Source organism: Falco rusticolus, chromosome 5 (assembly GCF_015220075.1).
Source record: "Falco rusticolus isolate bFalRus1 chromosome 5, bFalRus1.pri, whole genome shotgun sequence".
Taxonomy (NCBI): domain Eukaryota; kingdom Metazoa; phylum Chordata; class Aves; order Falconiformes; family Falconidae; genus Falco; species Falco rusticolus.
In genome coordinates, this window is record NC_051191.1 from 41,421,044 (window position 1) to 41,442,400 (window position 21,357).

At 39.4% G+C, this 21,357-nt stretch overlaps 1 protein-coding gene across 1 annotated transcript in view; it reads left to right on the forward strand.

The window, feature by feature from the left end:
• Positions 1-21,357, forward strand: part of ADAMTS20 (ADAM metallopeptidase with thrombospondin type 1 motif 20) — a 100,773-nt gene that overhangs the window by 75,936 nt on the left and 3,480 nt on the right. The window contains exons 29-37 of the mRNA XM_037390125.1: positions 10,843-11,010; positions 12,262-12,435; positions 16,527-16,697; positions 17,396-17,596; positions 17,728-17,857; positions 18,019-18,113; positions 18,213-18,307; positions 18,702-18,835; positions 19,565-19,656. Of these exons, the coding sequence (XP_037246022.1) occupies positions 10,843-11,010; positions 12,262-12,435; positions 16,527-16,697; positions 17,396-17,596; positions 17,728-17,857; positions 18,019-18,113; positions 18,213-18,307; positions 18,702-18,835; positions 19,565-19,656 (1,260 nt within the window). The remainder of the gene's footprint in view (positions 1-10,842; positions 11,011-12,261; positions 12,436-16,526; positions 16,698-17,395; positions 17,597-17,727; positions 17,858-18,018; positions 18,114-18,212; positions 18,308-18,701; positions 18,836-19,564; positions 19,657-21,357) is intronic.

Genomic DNA, 21,357 nt, shown 5'->3' on the forward strand with positions numbered 1-21,357 from the left:
TTTTTTCAAACGTTCTCTAGCTGGCATGAAAAAGGTTGCCAGGCTTTTGACAGCGATGTGCAGAATGGTGGTATTCGTCGTCAGGGGGAAAGACACGACAGGGCTTTCAAAGAAGGATCTGGTCATCTGTTTTGTTTGTGCTGACCTTGAGGTACTGGATAGTGCCTTGCAACGTCAGAGAGATTGCCCACAGTTAAAAAGACTTATTCACAAATCTAACTAGAGTGAATAAACTAAATTCTGTGGTTAATCATTACGTGGAATTCCAGGAGTTCTGGGTTTGACTTTTCCAACAGCTGCAGAGTCTGGTTGTTCAGCTGCCATCCAGGCAGACTGCTGTTTTGCTGAGAGGTCTTCCTTGTTACTGCTGCTGCCGGCTGCACAGGGCAAAAAAAATTCAGACCATGTGGTGGCAACTTGAAATATTGTCTAAATTTCCTCTGTAGCATCATCAATAGAGTTTGAGTTCTGTAAGCATGAAATCAGCTTACCTTCAAGATCTGTCCTGATGGTTCTGAGTTGAATGGAAGGATTTGTTTGGGTTGTGTTTGTTTTAATCAGAATGTCTTTAAGAGGAATACGTTCCTAGTAGATGCCACATCCATGCTCCTGTAGCAGTTTTACGTTCCTCTTATCCACATCTATCCTCAAATCTGTCTTTGATCCTCTTTATTCCTTCTTTATTCCTATTTTTTTATGTATGTAAGTGGTTTTTCATTTATGTCCACCTATTAAATATATACACTTCAGCATGCTTTAGAAATAGTTATTCAGGAGTTTCCTGTTATCCTTCAGGTGAAAGTTGAAACAAAATTATCTTAAAAAGGATCCAACAAAGGCTGCCTTTTAAGGAGCATACAGTACTCAATCCTGTCAGAACAGGCATGGTTATGGACAGTGGACAGGTCAGATAACCTCAAAAGAGTCGCTGCTGTCTCTGAGTGCTGCAGAGCACTCCAGAGTCTCCTACACCCACACTTTGGAGAGCACGGATGTTCACACCCACAATACGTACCTGGAAGCCCTGGGAAACCAACATGGATGGTCAGAACTTGGTGTGTGCCACTTCTCAGCCTGTTATGCAGCCAGACCAAGAAAAAAAAAAAATGTAGAAGTGCTTCACGTGCTGACTTAAGAGAGAATGATTTCTGTCTGCTTTTCTTGCTGAGAGGAGTGAAGTTAAGAAATTCCAGTATCAGATGATGATACTGACTGTTGATGAATATACTTGGAGTAGATTGTTCTCTGATTTCCATTCTGCTGAGAGCAGAAGATAATGGCAGTTACTTTGCTTGAGGGCCATCCTTCCTGAGCTGCTGTGTTGAAAAGAACAGCTTCTAAAAGGCACATTTTCCTTCATGCAAAATAATAAGGGAACTGACCTTTAGCACTTAAAAAAAAAAAAAATCATGTATTCTACTCCAAATTTACTGGATTTTATTAATTACAATTAATTACAGTGAAATTTTTGGGGAGGAAGAATGGTCTTCAAATGGAAGACTTTGAAGTAACGCTGTAACTAGGTTTAATTGAGACCAGCACTTGAAAGCTATCTGAATACAGAAGAGGTGTTCTCATAAGTACTGTAATCTTGATGCAAACTGATTTTTGTATAAAAATAGTATCAAATGACACTTCCTGCATGAAGTTTAGCTCAATGTTAACTACAAAAACATGTTCTATCTGCAGAATCTAGCTATAAGTAACTCAAGTGTTAAGTCTTTTTTTGTGGTTGTGTTTGTTTTAATCAGAATGTCCTTAAGAGGAATACATTCCTAGTAGATGCCACATACATGCTCCCTAAGCAATTGAAATACTAGGGTGTATTTTGGAGGATCCAGTCACAGAGGAAGGAGGATGGCTTTGTTCATGTGATAGAATTAAAAGGCTCTGAGGCTCGAGCCTACCTACATGTCTACTCATAAGAATATCCCTACAAGTCAAGGCAATAGAGTTGCTTATATTGGCTGGAGAAGGATTTGGGAATAAACCTTCATTTCAGAGGCTGTAACAAGTTTTCTCAACAATTTAGGTGAGGGAAGGTGGTTATGGAACCCTGGGCCACCCAGGCTTAGCAAGGAATCGGAAAGGACTTCAGACAGCTATAACAAGTTCATGGACGGCTAATCCAGCCTTCTATTTTTGTAGGCAGTAGTAGTTGCAACAGCTAAAAATTGTGCCTTTTTTGTGGCATAGAACTGGCACCCTGTCCTGTGAAGTTTTATTGTAGAGCTTGAACAGAAGAATATCCATATATTTTACCTCCATCTGCCTAAAGCCTGGGAAAGAACAACAGTTACAACATCACAGTTACCTGTTTGGCTTGGAGAGGTGTTCTTAGACCATGTATTACTGGGTTGTCTGTACCTGGTTTGGTTTTCACGTGTGCTGCAGTACCTCATGGTATGCTTTGCAAAATGGGTTTGACAAGTCCAGCAGTAGGAATATGGAGGTTTACCCTGCGTCACTGACCTTGGGGGACCATCCGTCAGTGTCATGGGAGCCAGAGCTGTGCTGTGGACTGAACTTTTGCAACTAAGCTTTCGGGATAATGTTTGTGTTGCATCTTGCTGAAACATGGGTAGTACTAGTTTCACCTTTCACATTTTGATGCAGAAGAGGTCAAACAGATTCAAGGGGTACTATATTTCCTCATGCAAAGGCAACAGGGAGGAATTTGCAGCAGACGTGGAGGCTGTTTAAGAGCTTTCTACAAGTACGCATCACTCAGCAGTAATTCATCAACTTAAGGGAAATGGAACTTTTGAAACTCACTGGGCTCAGCTGGCTGTGCATGTGGTCATTAGAAATACAGTCTAGCTTGATTTAAATAATAGGAAAAGAAATTACTGAGCTTAGAGATCCAGTCAAATTGTGTGGTAGGAATGTCATCTAGGTAGTGTTTGGATCAAGGGTAGCATTGCAGCCCTAGTGGGAATATGGTTCACAAATATAAGAGGGGAAGCACATTTATTATTAGTTTACCTCAAAGATCCTGTGACATTTGCAGTATGACTGGAAGTATTACCGCAGAAGGTAATTTTCACTCTGGATCTTGGCTTCCAAATGCAATCTGGAACTCTGCAGAGTGAGAAGGACGCAAAGAACTCGAACAAAGGATGATAGTACTGGCTATATGTTTGCTGAGTATGTGCTTTTTCTCATGGCATGTTTTAACTCTGGTGCTTCAGTTGATACACAGCATACAGTCTTGGATGCCTCCTCGTAAAAAACATGCAGGCAGTTGGAGGGTTCAGAGGACAGCAACGTGAATGGTAAAAGACTTGGAGGAAAGGCTGGGGTAGCTGTGTTTTTCAAGACCAAGTCTATAGAAGAACAGACTGAATGAGGTATTCTTTCGACACATAATCAGTGGTTACAAAGAGGTGAGTGTTTCTGGGTGTGCTAAGGGTAGGGAAGTAACCACCTTAATTAACAGTAAGAGGGACCGTCATTAAATCCTAAGAAACTTGTTCTAACTGTAAGGATGGTCATACAGTAGAAAAATGAGTGCAAGGGAGTCTGTAGCACCCCTGTCATTGAAGGCAAGACTAATATACTGCTGTCAGGAATGGTCCAGGTATAGCTGACCCAAATTCTGAGCAGCACGATGGAATGGATGAAGTCTTTGTGTCCTCCTTAGCCTAGTCTTGCTCCCTTCCATGGCTGTAGCTGCAAAAGCACATTTAGAAAAAGTGGCAAAGTGAACTTAGACTGCAGCTGCAATGAGGTTCTTAAAATCAAGACATTTTATGAACACCAAAGGAATGTGATACAGCACTGAACTTTTGAAATGAAGCTATACTTAATGAAGTGACTTAACATCTTCAGAGCACTTCTGTAGTTAACATAGGTGTAACTTACATGTAACAGTAAATCATACACCTACCTTTTTGGAGTTTAATCCACTCTTTCTCAGCAATGATGGAATGTTTGGTCTTATGTAACCATGGTCCTTTCTGAGTGCTTGAGTTAAATGGCACAAATGTTTGTACTTGTTATAGTAAAGAATTTGGAAGGACCTAATTAGAGAGTAGTACATAGTAGTCTATGTACTTAAAGGAAAGAACAACTTTTTAAGTACTTTTTAGCAGAAAAATGCCTATTTCATGTTTCATGTTCAAGCATCACAAGGACCTCTGGGGAGATGCAGCTAACAGAGAGGAGGCAGGCACAAGAGCTAGTTCTAATACAGTAAACAAAAATTTGAAGTAACTCAACTAAATAATGTTCAAAGTAATGTTTTATTACTGTCTTCTACAGTAGTGGTCCCAGGCTACTTCTGATGTATTTTTAAAAGATCCCAAACAGACTTTTGGGTCAAGCAATAGATCATGAAAATGCAGCTTCAAACAACTCTAACTACTGTGTTTAACCTTGTAGGTTTGTATATGATCCATCATATAAATTTGTCTTTAAAAAAAACAAACAAACCCAAACTGAGCTTTCTTTCCAGTCACAAAAGTGCCTGAAGGGGGGTGGGGTGGGGGGGCAGGAAAAAAAAAAGAGGAGGAAGAAAATACCTTTTAACATTTGTAATACGTTTTATCCTTTTCTACCTTACTTTTCTAGTGCTACTGTTGTGGCTTAACCCTAGTAGGCAGTTAAGACCCACGCTGCTCACTCACTCCCCCCTGGTGGGGGAGAGAATCAGAAGGATAAAAGTGAGAAAACTCATGGCTTAAGATGAAGTCATTTTAATAGGCAAAGCAAAAGCTGCACCAGCAAGCAAAGCAAAATAAGGAATTAATTCATTACCTTCCATCCACAGGCAGGTGTTTATCCATTTCCAAAGAAGCAGGACTTGGGAAGACAAAACGCATCACTCTGAATGCCCTCCCAGCCCCCCTTCTTCTTCCTCACAGTTTTTATTGCCGAACACAACATCATGTGGTCTGGGATATCCCTTTGGTCAGTTGGGGTCAGCTGTCCTGGTTCTGGCCCGTCCAAACCTCTTACGCACCCCAGACTGCTTGCTGGTGGAGCAGTGTGAGAACCAGAAAAGGCGTTGGTACTGTGGAAGCACTGCTCAGAAATAACTACAATACCCACAAGTTATCAACACAGGTTTAGTCAAAAATCCAAGACCTTGCACTATACTAGGTGCTAGGGAGACAATTAACTCTATCCAACCAAAACCAGCACAGTTACAGTACTGCTTTTAGACAAGTCGTTTATATTTTAAGTCCCTGTATATCTAACACAAATGCAAAGAGAAACTGCTGTATGCTTTCCATTTAGTGGTCTGGTTTTAGTACCCAGAAGCCCACTGAGCTACCAGCTAAGCTACAGAAAACACTTCCTTGAAATAGAAGGCTAAGAAAATTTAGAACAAAATCCACCATGTAATCCAAGATCTTCAACTTTTCAGTGAAATAATAACAATAGCAAAAGAATCAAAAAGCTTTCAGTGAAGCTCTGTGTGTCAGCTGCAGAAATAAGCCTAAATTTGGTAGGAACGGATGATGGCATGCCTGTCTGAGTCTGTGCCACAGAAGGCACCAGAAGTTCTGTCAGGCTGATCCTCACAAAACTTTATTACAATGAAAAAGACCTGAACAGATGAATCTTACTTACCAACATTATGGAATGACTTTGAACAATAGTAATCAAGTCCAGCTTTTTACTGTAGATTTATGCTTTTAAAAGAACCTGACATATGGGAAATATTACTTCAGCCGATGTTGAGACAAGTGTTAGAATTTCTCTGTAAAATGGTTATGGGATGGTTTTTTCAACTTGCATTTTTTGAAAAAAAATGTTTGGATTTCTTTTGAGATTTAAAGTTCTTATGGATTTCTTTTTCCCTACACATGCAATATGCAAAAAAGAGATATGGAAAATATACTTTCCATAAGCCTCCAGTTGTGTGGAATGTCATACAAGTTGAAGCCACATTATAGATGTATTGAGCCATAAGGACTACCTTGTTCCTGACCATGTTCAAGTTTGAGTGGAAGGAGGTCAAGCAGCAAGAGAGTTAAGTGCAGTTCTGCTTTTCCCAATCAGGAGAGTTAAGCCTTGGGAAGGTCCCTGTCGGAGCATCCGACAGAACAGACTGGGAGCCAAGCAGTGAGAGGATGATATTCCACAGATGGCATGGTAATAATGCGTTAGGAGCTCCGAGAAGGAACGCAGGCTTATGAAGGGCAAAATTCAGCCTTGCAAGAAATGTGCCATAGGCTAGATGCACTAAGGGACACAAGTGGCTTCCAGAGCACAGGGGAATTTGACGGCGCTTTCTTGATGATGCAGAGCTGAGAGGCAGCCAGGCAGGTAGGTGTCTTAGGTCAGTGTGTGCAATATACCACTCTCTAAGGAAAACACGGGTGGTGGGGGTGCAGGGCAGTGCCAGACACCTCCCTGTAAGCTGTATTTAGATGCCTTAAGCCACTTGGGAGTCCCACTCAAGGATCATGTATGGAACCTGTATTTTTCATTTAAAGAACTGAGCAGGAGCTATGCTCTGCCCTTACAGGAAAGTTAAGAGGTGTCCCTCACTTCATATTGATTAAAGCTTCTGATTCAGCATTTGAGGGACTTGATTTCCTTTCTTTGGTATTTATTCTCCGTGCTGGGGTATGGGTAACCCTTACCTGCTTGTCAGGAGTCTCCAGTGAGCAGCTGTGCTGGGCAGGAGTAGTCTCTGTTTCTCTTGCTGAAGGTGGGTGACTGCCTGGTGAAGAACACACCTGAGCCTGCCTGCATCCGGTGCCAAGGCACTCCGGGAGGAAACAATCCCTTTAAGAACTATTTTTATTATTCTTTATTCCTTATTATCTAAGGAATGAAGTCAGAATATGTCCAATTGTAGGACAATACCTACAGAGTAATATACCCTCTTGAATTTTCTGTTGATGATCCTGGATCACCTACATCCAGGGTGAGTGCATTAGCTTTTTTGTGTGTTAAATAAAAAAAAAAAATTGGGAGAATTTCTCTTTCTTTGGTTGCACTAAATATTATCTTCACTGTGTTTTGTAATGTGGCTCATTCACCTGCTGTGTGCTCAACATACTTTTAAAGAAATTGCTGTTTCTAACTTGCTAGTGGAAATAGAGGAAAATCTGTTCCCAGGAGGCTGATTGTCCTTATGGGCATGGCAAGTGCTGAGCTGGCCAGCCTGGTAAAAGGACTGTGTATGCTCATAGAATTTGACTGTTCAATACCAAAGGAGCTTTTTAAGTTGTAAACCCATAATATTAGTATGCCAGTGAATTACATCTTGCACAGTGAAGTTTTCTGTTTTCAGTGTAAGATCTATTTAAAAGGAGGTTTCAATACATGGAAGCAGGATCAGATCTGTAACTTGAAGTATAAGTGAAAGAATAAGATAGCAAATCTTATAATAATAATAAAAAAATAACGAAAAAAATACATAAATGCTGTCTCAGTCCTTCTGGAAAACTTACAGTTTGTAAGGTTTTAATGCATTTTTGATTGTTCAATGTAATCTCAACCTGCTGAACATGGTTTTTTGAGTTGTTAAAGATAACATTAACATGGAGTACAAAATCTTCTTGGAAAAAGTTATTTAAATGTGCATATTTTCTTGGTATGAGTTGGCAATATTCTGTAACATTGTCTTTTATAGCAAGGAAAAATATAATCAGATTATCTATTCAAAGTTACGTTACTGGAAAGTTAAGTTATATTCCTTATATTTAAATGATTTTCTAAAATACAGAAATATTTTTAAATAATTTCTACTTACAGATTTTAGGTATCTTTCATTTATGTTTCTGCATTTAATGTTAAGATAACATTAGGTTTCAGCTAGCTTCAAGTCATCAAAGCTAAACAGTATTTGAGTGAAAGAAAGTTTAAGTAGTGTTAGAAATAACTGTTCGTAAAGCCTCTGTTATTCTTAACATCCAAAATGGAATTTTCCTTTCTGAGCTCCCGCTTCAGCTTCCCATCTGATACGATTAAAAACAAAGGTGGATTCTATTAATTCCTGTATAAATGTACTCTAATTATAAAATTCAGTAGAACATCTTTATGAAAGAGAACTGCAAATAATCTCTTTATACAAGCATTGCTCTGTAACTACTAAAAAGTTCTTATAATAGGCTAGCTTAACACACATCTTCAATTTCTTTCTTTAGAAGAAAGAACAGTAATTATAAAGATTAAATTAAGCCATTTAAATAAGAAAGAAATGTAACTCAGTTGAGTTCGGACCAATTTATTTTTTTTAAAAAAAAAGGGAAAAAAAAAAAAATAGCCCAACCCAGACCCAATTTTAACCTTTGTGGAAGCGAACATGCAATGTTGTATCTGGTGGGTAGAGATGTTTTTGGAAGATCTTTAAAAGACTGAGATGCAGGATAAGAGATTTCTTTGCATATTCTATTGTTATTAGCAGCCATTAGCCCTGTACAATAAATCTCATTTTTGTTGAGTAAGAGATACCTGCACAAGCTGTATAAACAAATATGTGTGTATATATACTGAAAAGTATATATATTAAGGCTTAATGTTGAGGGTAATGAGAAATTAGAGAGATTATTCTATGCTGTGGTAGCCTCACCTCCTGACGTGGAGACCTCTTAGGCCACCTGCTTCGGCTGCAGCTCTCGGGCTGGAATGCTGTCCTCGTAGACACTAGGAGGTCTCTGATGGCCCTCCAGAGCCTAATTTGTGCTTCCCAGAGGAAAGCCATTGAGGACGGAGGGATATGCGGTGTTTTCCTAACACATCACAGGAGGGGGTTAAGTAACTCTGTGCTGCACTTACACACTACTGAAGTATAAAAAGGAAGAATCTTAAGGTTTTGGGGGTCCTTTATGTCTGCACTTTATGATTGAATTTCCTGAAAAAAAAGCTTTAAGTGAGAGTAGAATCAATTATCAAGATAATATCAGTATTTTAATTTTCATGTATACATTTTATCTTGCCTGCTTTCATAATTAAATCCTCTGAGTTCAGAGCTGAGTTTTCTGAAAGGCTTTTCTAATGATATAGTGCAGAGTTTTAAGTTTTCTGACCTACGTTATTCATACATAAAAGTTTCAGGTAATTTTTGTTATTTTCCTATCTTATAGTAGTTTCTAAATTAATGAAACAGAAATTGTAAAAATGCATGAATAATATTTTAAAATGAGAAATTGAAAGGTTTTGCTGAGAGCAAAATGATTTAATTTAGAAGCAAACGTTCTTATTTGCTGGAATTATATAGCAGACATGTAAAAGGCAAGTTGTGGCCAAATTACTAGTCTGATCTTTTTGCAAATATAATTATAGTTGCATAAGAGAAACATGCTATCCATTGTATTGTGGGATAAATTAAATTTATTGCTTTATTCTGCAAATATTAAATGCATGAGCAGTTTCAAATAAAACTTTAAGATACGCATATAAATCTTTAGGGACACATAGGAATCCTTGTGGTATTGAGGACAAGTGAGTCAGCTGAGATTTTGTTTAACAAAGGGTAGTTATTGTTATTGCAAAAAATGTTTCTTACCTAGCAGGTTAATTTATTATAGTTGCTTGTTCTGTATTTTGAAAACTTTTCTCCAGCTGTTGTTCTCAGGCCAGGTTTTGTACTGAAAGCTTTATGAACCTCATTTTCTGAAAATAGAAGATATATGTATTTTAAAAGTGCTTGGTTAAGTTAGCATGTAATGCTAGTGACATAGATGATGATGTAAATTTAGATTTAAGTCCTTTTTTTTCACATCCACTTAGAAATTAAATTTTTATTTTAATATTAATTCTCTACCTGATTGTGTAGGAAATATTTGTCCAAGCGTAAAGTAAGGTATGGAGGAAATCCTAGAACAAATTAAGGATGTTCTTTTTCCAGGAAGGGAATTTTCTCCATTGATCAAAACTTTTTGATAGGATGGTGTGAAATAGGACAATTACAAGATTAAAAAAAATAAAGAAATACTTAAATGCTTACATTCACAATTCTTGTGGTCTGAGATAAGTCTGCTGTGTAGCCACCTAATTGGGAAGTGCTTCAGATGTTCCTTCTTTGACTGGAAGTTCCCTAGGACCTGCAGCTCTGCTTTGCAGGCAAATAGGACAGCCCTAATCTGAAGAATTAAAATCAAGCCTCACTAAAGTCTCACAGCAGTCCAGCAATCTAGCAGAGGAATGGCCCTTTCTGCAGAAGGGACTGATCAGTCAGACACGCTCTAATCATGTGTACTGCCAGCGTGGGTGTCACAAAACCCATCTGCAGCCCCGCTGGTTTTACATGGGAGAGAGGTCAGTCAGTCCTAGAGCTCCAGAAAGTTGTGTTTCCTCCAGAAAGTTCCTAGGATATAGTATACCAGGGTGGTAGGGCAAGGCCATGCCTCCAAGGACTGCACCATAACCTATAGTGTCTTACCTCTTCTCTTGCCTTTTTGCCACATACAGCAAGACACCCAAAGCTCATGGAAAGGAGGTGTCAGAGCAGACTTTGTAGGCTAATAGCTGAAAACATGCATACCCACAATTTTGCGTTTTCTTTTCTTTAATGCTTTTGATAAGCATCATGCTTACATGAAAATAGCAATGTACATACTGGAAACAGAAGGCTGCTAGAGCATGTTCTTGTGAGGTCGTATTATCTGTCTGCTGCATGGATATGGGTGGCTGAGCTCAGGTGTTTGTTAATGATGACGTCAATGAATGAGCAAGACGAGAGATGTTTGGCATCTGTCAGTAATGCTCTGTATGAGAGAGCTTACACAGAAATGTCAGATACATACAGTAGATGTGTCATAACACAGAAGCTTATTCTAATAATCATAGAGTCCATTTTGGGTGAGGCCACAGCTTTTTCTGGTTTTCTTATTACTTTGAGATTTTTAGTACAGTAATGAAATACACTTCTCTTTTCAGTGTTCTGTTTCCTGTGGAAAAGGTTTGAAGTTTCGTGATGTGCATTGTTTTAATAGTTTCCAAGCTAAAATAGAGGAACGAAACTGCAGACATTTGAAAAAGCCACGAACATACAAAATATGTAGAGCTGGAAGATGTCCTGCTTGGAAGGCCAGCAGATGGAAAGAGGTATGTAAAATCTGCTAGAATGTTCTCTATGAGAGCACAGGACGAGGTCATATTTATGCCACACTGCTTCAATGGAAAAATTTGTCAGGAAGGGTTTTTTAATATGCACATCACAATGAAATCTACAGTAGTTCATTATATTTCCTTTTTCTTTCTGTTAAGAGTAATTAAAAGTAATTATCAGTGAAAACTGGAAGTATTTGGTAATCTGAATCTTGGACTGGACGGGTACTCTAGGACTTTCCTCAGCTTACCTTGTAAATTCAAAAATAACAGTAAATTTTTAAAGTTTACTTCTTCAGTGATGAATTTAATATCACAATAATTGCTGTCATATGAATTACTGAAGTGAAGCCAGGTTTGTGAAGAAAGGATGAGAAAAAGGGCTTGTAGTCACAAATACTGGTCTTTTTCCTGGTTTAGTCTTGTAAAACATCTCTCACCTTGTTGTGAAGCTGCGTGGAACTGAGTGCATCCAATATTTTGCATTTCACTCGCTCTTTCAAAATAGAATTCCCCACGTTCATAAAGACACATTACCGCTCTCCACAATCTGACCACACTTCATAGAGCAATATCTACTTTATGCTCAGCCTTGAGTCTTCAGGCAGGTTTTGGGACCTTCTAGCTGGGGGAAAAGGGGGCTGTCTATTTCCACAAACCTTAGTGTTGTAGTGACGGACCTTTGGCTGGGATGGAGGAAAAGAGGCATGTGGCAAGAAGGATTTGAACCTTTTTAAGCGCCTCAGGATTCAAAATACTTAGTACCACCTGCAAAAGAAAGAGAAGTATCCTCAAAATACTGCATCATTTGCAAGATTTTTCGAACCTGAAATACTGAGATTTTTTCTTTGATTTTAATATTTGCATTTCAAAATAACAGACGAGGCTGTCAGTCTCTAATAAAGGAATAATGTAAACTCAGAAATTAAACTGTTTGATCTCGCAAAAAATATAAGCTTTTTCTTTGCATACGCCTATAGTGATCGCTCCTCCTGTGAATTAAAAGTAGGAAGATCAGTCTAGGTAACTCTGATGTATTTGTTTTCCATATTTCTTGCAATTTTTTATTGCAATTGTAGTTTTACATTTTCAACATATATTTCTTCAGATATAATGAAACACTAGTATGGTAGGGGCTGTGAGGTGTATTTTAAGTAATATCCTAAGAACTTGTAATAATGGTAACTGTACCACCTTCCTGGGACTGTCTCTTTTCACACTGATGTGACAAATTTTGATCCATTTCAGTGTTCTGTATCCTGTGGAGTGGGGATTCAGCAAAGGGACATCTACTGTCAGCTGAAGGATCTGGGTCAAGTGAGTGATGCAATGTGTAACCGTGATACCCGGCCTGCTAGCAAGAGGCATTGCTGGCTGCCTGCCTGCATGCAGTACCAGTGGCTGGTAGATGAATGGGAAGATGTAAGTAAGGCTTTCAACTTGTATGAAGTAACTGAATGATGTCATATTTTTCTTGTTTTCCTTTTCACATTTGGATACATTTCTAATAGCTGTTACGTTGCAGAATAACAAGTGACCATGTTCAATATTTGGAAGGTCAGGCTTGCAAAACTAAAAAGAGTGACAAAAAATGTCAAAGGCTTTGTTTACTCTCTTATACAGGATTTGCTTGTTTACTGTGGTAGACAAAAGCTCTGGCAGAGCTCTGAGCAGGTCCCTATTGACAGAACTCTAATTTGAATACAGAGTTATTTACATAGAGCATAAAGTGTCTAATAAAACCTCATTACTAAATATCATTTTTAAAAAATCACTTCTTAAGACTAGAAGTGAAATGTCAGCTGGAAGTAAAAACCTTGGAGGTAAAACCTTTAGACAACAGGGTTTTCAAGAAGTTCTGTGTGAAGGTCTTACCAGAAAAGATAAGAAACAAAACAAAACTCAGCATTCTCCCAAACACACATTTTCATATTTAAGAAAAATCTAAAGATACCTTCAGGAGGGAGCTGTAATTCTTAAAGATGTGATGACTGTTTTCCACATGCTAAAAAGTTACAAACTTTTGTATCCATGTATGCAAACATACAAACATACATAAAGAGAGAGGGAGAGAGGAGACCAAAAACTATGCATAATACCTGAAACGGTATACGGAAGAGTTTGTCTCTTACTGTAACATTAAACAAAAACCCAGTTTGTGCATTTGTGGCATCTTAATAATCTGTGCTGTTCAATTTCCTAGGGAAATCCCCCTGCAACTCTGAATATGAAGGCTCTAAAGTCTCAGGGACACGATCCCGTGGAAGTGACTACTGTTAATATATGTCATTTGTTGGTGCTCTGCAAAACCTGGATTATATTAATGCAGTCCAGACATACATATATTCCTCTGTTAAGCTATACTGAGGGAAAGCTGGCATGTTTCTTTGAAGTGTTCTCTTCTCATATGAAGCTGTTAAGATCAGGAATTAGTGGAAGTTGTGTAGAATGTCCTTTTAGCACAAATACACACTTTCAGAGAATGAGGGTGAATTTTCCTTTCCTTCAAACATTTGTATACTCCAGCTGGGTATTTGGAGCACTCCACTACAAATGCATTGTGTTTCACTACCTCTTCTGGCCTAGTTCATAACTTCTTCCACCTGGATATTGCTGCTTGCTTGAAATTCCTGCATATAGTTCCCTTCTTTCACTAGACTCATATATAGCCCTGCGTATATATGCGTGTATGTATATATACATCTGTATGTATATAGTACATCTAGTATTAATAGTAGTTCAAGTGTCTGTCCATCTGTATTCCGCTCCTGGTGCAGTACATCATCCACCGAACTCGCAATATTTTGCGCAGCTGTCTCCGCTCTGAGCGCTTGTGAGTCATTTCCTTGCCTCACCGGTCACAGCATAGCAGAGAAATTTCCAGATCTAGCATTTCTTCAGCGTGCAGCTGGGAGGCTGGCTGCCAGCAGCTGCCAGCATTCTCCCACCAAATATGCATTTTTATACTAAAGAGAAGAATGTCTGCAAGGCTAGTGTATAAAGCATGATGAAAAGAACTCTTCTGCCTGTCCCCATTACCTCATGACTGGGTTATTCCTTATGTGTCCAATATTCTGAGCTGCTGCTCCATGCTGTTAAAAGATTTCTGTAAGTCCCACTAGCAGACCACGTTCAGGCTCCATCCCCTGGTGCAAGTCCTTACAACATTTTCATTCTCTGAGTGACGGGGTTTCTTAGAGGCTTAATGCAGGTATGGCTTCTGCTGCTGGGCCACAACCTCTTGTAGATCTTCTGGATGGGTAGGTGCACCTCTCGCTGGTTTAGTCTAGTTGCTGTCTCTGGTTTCCTGCAATCGTCTTTGTCACCTCACCTTTTCAAGAAAGAAGGCAATCGCTCAGGAAGATTGGGAGGTTATAAGCACTTGCTGCCCTAATCATGAGTCAATGCTTAAATTTATCCTTAGGTCTTATGACCTTACCTCTACCTAATGCAAGTGATATTTTTTGTCAGATTTTTTTTTTTCCCTCAGAAACCTCCCCACTACAAAGACTGCTGACAGGCTGTTGCTCAGATGTGATAAGGTTGTTGTTTTTCCACATCAATAACATGGTATTATTGATTGTTTTGGCTATTAATCTGTTGCTCGTGTGAAAAGAATAAAAAGCTAAAGCTTTTCATCTGAATGATGGTTTAGCTGGGTGTCTTTATGTTTAGAGCTTTCGGGTCAAATGAAGTTTGCAAACCCAGGTGTATATTTTGCAGCTCTTTTCAATAGTGTGCTTAGTGAAATCTGCAGAGCAGTTCCCTGGGGTTCAGTTCCTTGCTCATCAACTTTGCAGATGATGCTAAACTGGGGAGTCTATTTACTATGCCAGAGGGCAGAGCTGCCATCCAGAGGACCCAGATATACAGTAGGAATGGGTCCACAGGAACTTCATTAGATGCAATGAGGACAAATGGGAAGCGCTACCCCTGGGAAGCAGGCACTCCTGCGGCAGCCCAGGCTGGGAATGGACAGCCTGTGGCCCCGGTGAGCAGCTGCGTGTGGGCCAGCCCTGTGCCCTGGCAGCAAGGGCAGCCAGCAGCTTCCTGGGCTGCACAAACAGGGGTGCAGCCAGTAGATCAAGGGCAGTGATCATTGCCCTCTGTTTCTCAGCACTTACTAGATCATATCTAGCTTCTACATCCAGTTTTGGTTCCCCAGTGCAAGAAAGAGATTGACAAACCAGAGTATATTCAGCAAAGGATCTCCAAGTAGGCTGGGAGCTGAAGCACTTGCCAGGTGAGGAGAGGCTGGAGGATCTGTGTTTCCTCAGCCTGGAGAAGAGACGGCTTTGGGCAGATCTAGCAGTAGCCTTCTAGTAACAGCAAAGATGTTAACCAAGAAGATCAAGCCAGGCTCACCACAGTATCCTATGGTGGGATGGCAAGAAGCAACAGGAGTAAGGTGAAGCCAGAAAGGTTCAAACTGGATATTATGATGAAAATGGATATATGGATGAAAAATGGATATTCTTCTCCAGGAGGACAAGTCAGGCAGTGAAACAGACTGCCCGGGGAATTCGTACAGTCTCCATCCTCTGAGGTTTTGAGGATCCAGCTTGATAAAGTTAGAGGTTTCTTCTGGCAGAGCTGTTTTACTATACAGCACCTGTTCTTTTTACTTCAAGTTGCTTCTTTGAGTCAATAATAATAAAATTTGAACAGTATTCTTGACCTATGTGTCAGACCCTGATGACTCTTCTAATTGACTGCTATTGGGTCCAAATCACTCTGAAGTTAGGTTTTGGTCTGACTGTAGTAGGTGGTGGTATTGATTATTGCCTCTGCTGAGACTAGAGTTCATGTATTCAAGCCTTCCTTCTTTCTCACATCAAGTTCAAACAGGTTGGTTGAGGCATCATAGCTGAGGACATGCTGTTGATATGTATTACTTAGCCTGTACCTCCACTTTTCTGGATTCTGAAGGCAGCAAGGTTCTCATTCTGTCCTGGCAGAACTATGATGACCCTCCCATCCTACCAGCTTGCCATGGGGAGAGGTCTGAGGACACTCAAAGGGCAAAGGCTCAACAGATACTGCTGCCCAAAGCTGCCACTGCCTTCATTAACAGGTGGTTTTGTTATGTTTTCTTTTCTTTTATCAGTATAATATCATGTACATGCTTCCAGGAACTCTTATTTTGTTTTCAAGACCAACTTATTCCTTTCATTTTTCACTGAAATACCTTTTTTGGTTCTTTACCCTCTTCGTACCCTTTTACACTCAACCGATCATGTTGGCCTGATGTTTTCATTTTCTCCCCTCTCCCACCCAACAGTTAACAAGGTCATGTCACTAAATGCTCTTGGTTTTTCAGCTGATTAGAGGTACCTGAACCTTGAAAACAAAGTAAAGGATTTTTATTCAGTGAGTTAGTCTGGCACTGATAGCAGCTGCCATAAAAGGTATTGCTGTCTGGGTTTTACTGGTGTGTGGTGATCAGTCAATAACTTTGTTGTGTAAATGGCTAGTTTAAGTACAAAACCTGTGACTGTTTTTCTTGCTCTCAGTGCTCAGCATCATACAGAAAAAAGGAAATATACCAGAAGGTTAAGTGTGTGGATGAACACCAGATCCAAGTGGATGAAAGCTTCTGTGATTCTGCCACAAAGCCTCCATCAACGAAAAAATGCAGGATAGCTCCCTCTAAATATGTTGTGCTTACAGCAGAACTGTCACAGGTAAACTAATTATACCGCTCTCACATCTTTTATATAATTTTATGTTTAAGAACATTCTATTGCTGTAAAATGTACATCATGTGTGTAGAGAGAAAAAAAAACAACCCGAAGTATTTTCACCTGAATGTGGATGTATAAACTTTCTCCACATTGAACCTTCCAATCAGCCATCATTATTGTAGATTTTTTGTAGGTTAAGTAGATAAAGATTTAACTTGTAGATTAAGATCGTTATCAGTCTTCTGGTAGCCCCTCTGGGACCTGTGAACACCAGCTAGAGGATGGTTGCCCCTACCAGCAAGGTTCCTCTGCTGGCTCCCCAGAAAATCTCTTGCAAGCTGATCTCACTGAAGTAAACTAAAATCTTTTCCTTGATTTCAGTGAAGTGACAGATCAGTGCCTTGTTTCCCTTACACATCCGCACTACCTATGTGTGTGTGTAGTGCAGCTGAGAGGGAACTGCTCTGCACCCTCCGTGAGCTCTGAGAAAAGGGCAGCATGGGACTTGCCATCTCTTTGCGTGCATAACTGTTGTAGACCTTCACCTCTACATGCCAATGCACAGCCCCGAGGTGGCACGCATCAAATTACAGGCTTTCGCCAAAGCCAGGATCAAAGCTGACTTATCTGGAATTGCAATGCTGCAGAAAGGTTCAGTTTCACAGAAATAATGCCTGTGCTTGGGGATTTTATTTTAGTGCTCAGCCAGCTGTGGGTTTGGTTACCAGCAGAGGATCACGTACTGTGTTGGAATCCATTCTGTTCAAAATCAGCATGCCCGTGGCCTTCGAACTCTAGTGTACCGAGAATGCCCAGTAGAGCCATCCCCATACATTTATAAATGTGATATCAAAGAATGCTCACAAGCAGCTACCTGGAGAGTGGGGAAGTGGACTAAAGTGAGTACAGATGTGCAAGCTCATTTTTGATAGCTGCCTTAAACACAAATGAATGCCAAGACTAATTTGCTGACATAATTATATTAATTATTTACTCCCTTCTAAACTAACTCTTGACTATCCGCATCTAGTGCTCAGTGTCTTGTGGAGTGGGGGTAAAGGAGAGAACTGTGGAATGTATGGCTGAAAATGGCTTATCCAGTGACTTGTGCCTGCCACATTTAAAACCAGATGCCAGAAAGATCTGCCGTGAAGAAGAATGTAAGTGACAGCTGTAATTATCAGCTGAAGTTAATGTTTTCCCAGGTTACTTACAGAAAAGCTATAAATACGCTTGGAGCACAGTTATGCAAAAGTAAGTCCTAAAACTAATTTCTATAAATGAAATACATTAATATATGATTTGATAATTCATTTTGAAGGTGAAATTCTTACCACCTGCAAAGACATCCAGATTAAGAAAGGGATTAGAAAGGATGGTGAATACCTACTTAACGTTAAGGGAAGGATAATAAAGGTAATCTTAATATTTATGAGTTTTTATGAGCACATATTTTTATGAAATAATATTTTTCCAATAAAGATTTTGCTAAATGGTTGTGTTTTTTTCTTCCAGATTTATTGCTCAGGCATGCACTTAGAGAATCCCAAAGAATATTTGACATTGGTGAAAGGTGAAGCAGACAATTTTTCTGAAGTATATGGATTCAGGTATAAAAGTGGTTTTGCAACTTCATGAAGTGCATTTATCCCTTCCAAAATAAAAGAATAAAATGATATTTACCTCCTGTGAGAACAGATGAGTAGAATTCTTTTCTTGATTTTCTGTTTGGGCTATTCAGGTTTATGAACACATATGCAGAAATGTGTATAATTCCAGGCTGAAATTGTGTTAGTTGCTCTAAATTTTCTGTCTTAACTTTAGTAGAAATTGCTTCAATCCATATTACTGTTTCAGCTGAGCCAAGATTAACAGCTGAGCTTCTTGTTAAGTAGCTGTTGTTCAGTATTTTTATGTGGCATAGTGCAATGCAATTATTTTTCACTATGATGTTATGTTATAGAAAAATGTCAAAAGGAATCTTAAATTTTTGCTATTCTCTAGGCTGCAGAATCCATATGAATGTCCTTTCAACGGAAGCAGAAGGCAAGACTGTGCCTGTCGAAATGATTACCTTGCAGCTGGCTTCACAGTTTTTAGCAAAATAAGATTTGATGTAGCTTCTATGCAAATTAAAAGTAAGCATTTTGGCAAGTTTAGCATTCTATTGAAATCTATAACAAATTTAGCATCCTATTGAAATTGCACATGGTCATAATTATCAAATTACCATTTTGACCCACTTATAGATCCCGTTGGGCCATTTTGGGGCAAACAAAACTCTTATTTCCATTAGGAATTCAATGGGAATTTCAAAGAAAAAAGAGAAACCACCACTAATCCCCTTGTTAGTTTGTGTCATGAGTCTTACAGTTCATATTTTACATGTGAACTAGCTTCAGTTTCTAAGGTTTTACTCTCATTATTCCATTTCCTTTTAGCCCCTGGCATGTTTTTCTTGGAAAAGTCTTCTATGCTGTGGTTAGTCCCTTCTCAGACCTTGGCAGACATAGTAAATGTGCAAGGAATCTTGCAGCACTTCCACCCCTGCCTCAAGGCGGCAAGGTGGCTGACAAGCACCTCACTTGGAGCTGTCTCCAAGTGCGGATCCATCCTCCTCCCAGTCCCCTCTTATCTCAGGAAGAGAACTGGGCTTGTAGGTTTGACTGGTATTGCATTAACCAAAATAAATATTTAAAACATAAGTTCTAAAACAACACATCAAAACACACAAAAAAACCCTCCAAACAAACAACACCCCCCCCCCCAACCAAACTAGAAAACCCCGATGTTAATGCCTTTTCATGCTGTTTTACCTGAACTTTTAATGCAGCAGTTTCAGTGCTGAGTAATTTTCTGTTTTCTAGCCACAGATTTTCTTTTTGCTCAGACTCTACTTGGGAGAGCAATTCCATTTGCTACAGCTGGAGATTGCTACAGTGCTGTCAGATGTCCACAGGTATTTAATTTCTTACCTCCTTGAAATGTGCATGTAAGAGAGGAAAAAATAAAATCTGTTTGACTGATTTGGAGCTGTAAAGTTCTAAACCAGTCTCCTGTTCTGTCTAGTCTGTGTACTACATTAATGAGGTGTTTTTTTCTTACTCTTCTCCATCCTGTTCCACCATCTCCCCTTCACTCCCCCTTTTCTCCCTTAAATTGTTTACTCCACACTTTCCCTTTAGGGTCCATGCATGTATATCCAGCTTTCTATGTATTTCATGTATTGCTTTCCCTCCCTGTGGACATGATGTATCCTTTGTTTCCCCTAATACCTTCTTAATCTTTCTTCTTTCCCAGTGACTTTCTGTTTCTACAGTCTTGCAGAATTTTTCTTCTCTTTTCTCTCTTTCTCTCCTGATCCTTCATATCCTTGAAGACTAGCAGAGGAAATCAGTCCTGTTTAGCAGTATAATATAAAATGTATATATCCATTGGTGTGCCTACATTAGTGTTTTAGTTTGGATTGGATGGTGCTTTTTAAATTAATCTCCGTATTGTCCCAGTTTACTGTCTGTTGGTTCACATCATGGAGTGATCTTGAAAGACATGGACGGGATGCCTTCTGGATGAAACTAAATCAAAGAGTGAGCTCCAGAAGAAGGATCTTAATGCACTCTAACTGCTAATGAGGATTCAGTCTACGGGACTAGATGAGAGTTAGTCTGAAGTAAAACCCTGATCTGTGTAATGTATATAGACCTTGGGCTCTCTGACCCAACATTTCCACTCTAGGGACCTGCTCGTCATGCAGTGCCCTTCTTGCTAATGCAGACGTAGCCCTAGTCCGCACTAGTCAACCCAGGCTGTCTTTGGAGTCTGTTAGCGGAAATGGGATTCCCTAGAAAACAGATCAGTTTATCTTACCCTATTAAAACACCTTACCATGAGGTCAGTGGTCATCTAGAAGTGTATATTTCTTTTCGCTGATGATAAAGAGAGTTAAGATTGACTAGCTCAGACTTGTGTGGAAGTGAATTCCTGCTGTCCATCTGTCCTAGGTGCTTAAACTTAAGACAGGCTGTGTGGGTGGACACATTCAAGGGCAGCTAGAGACAATTTACATACAATTTAGGTTCAAATGAAGTGCCTAAGTTAGGCAGACTTAACCCCTGACAAGGAAACAGTTGGATTAGATACCTTCAACCTGCAAACTCTTTATGCTTAGTACAATACAAATCTATTTGTAATCTGCAGCTTCTGTTGGGAAATCATTCTGCTTACATGGTTTTGCATTGATGCATTTCCATCTTTAAGAACTGTACTGAAACTGATGTTTTAATGCAGTAAAAAGGCCCCCATTCCTGTGCTTTCCGTCCTTCAAATCTGTTCCTGACCTTGAGTATGCTGCATGACGTGTCAGACAGCTGATAACCTGTCATTATAACTGTACATAGCACCTCTCATTTGTTTTTGCAAAATGGTATCTTTGGGCCTGTTAGTTGTGAAAAGAATTCCACACTGTTTGTATGCATTTCCTCCAGATGCTTGATCCATTAAATGGAAATCTTCCACTACGCTATCCGTATAAACTTAAGTTAGTTCAGCCTGAGTATACGAGTGCTTAAAACAAATCTGCCATACCAAACAATGTAAGACTGAATTTTTATGAAGGAACTTCAGTGAATCGTAAGAATAAAGGCTGAATGCTGTATTTTTA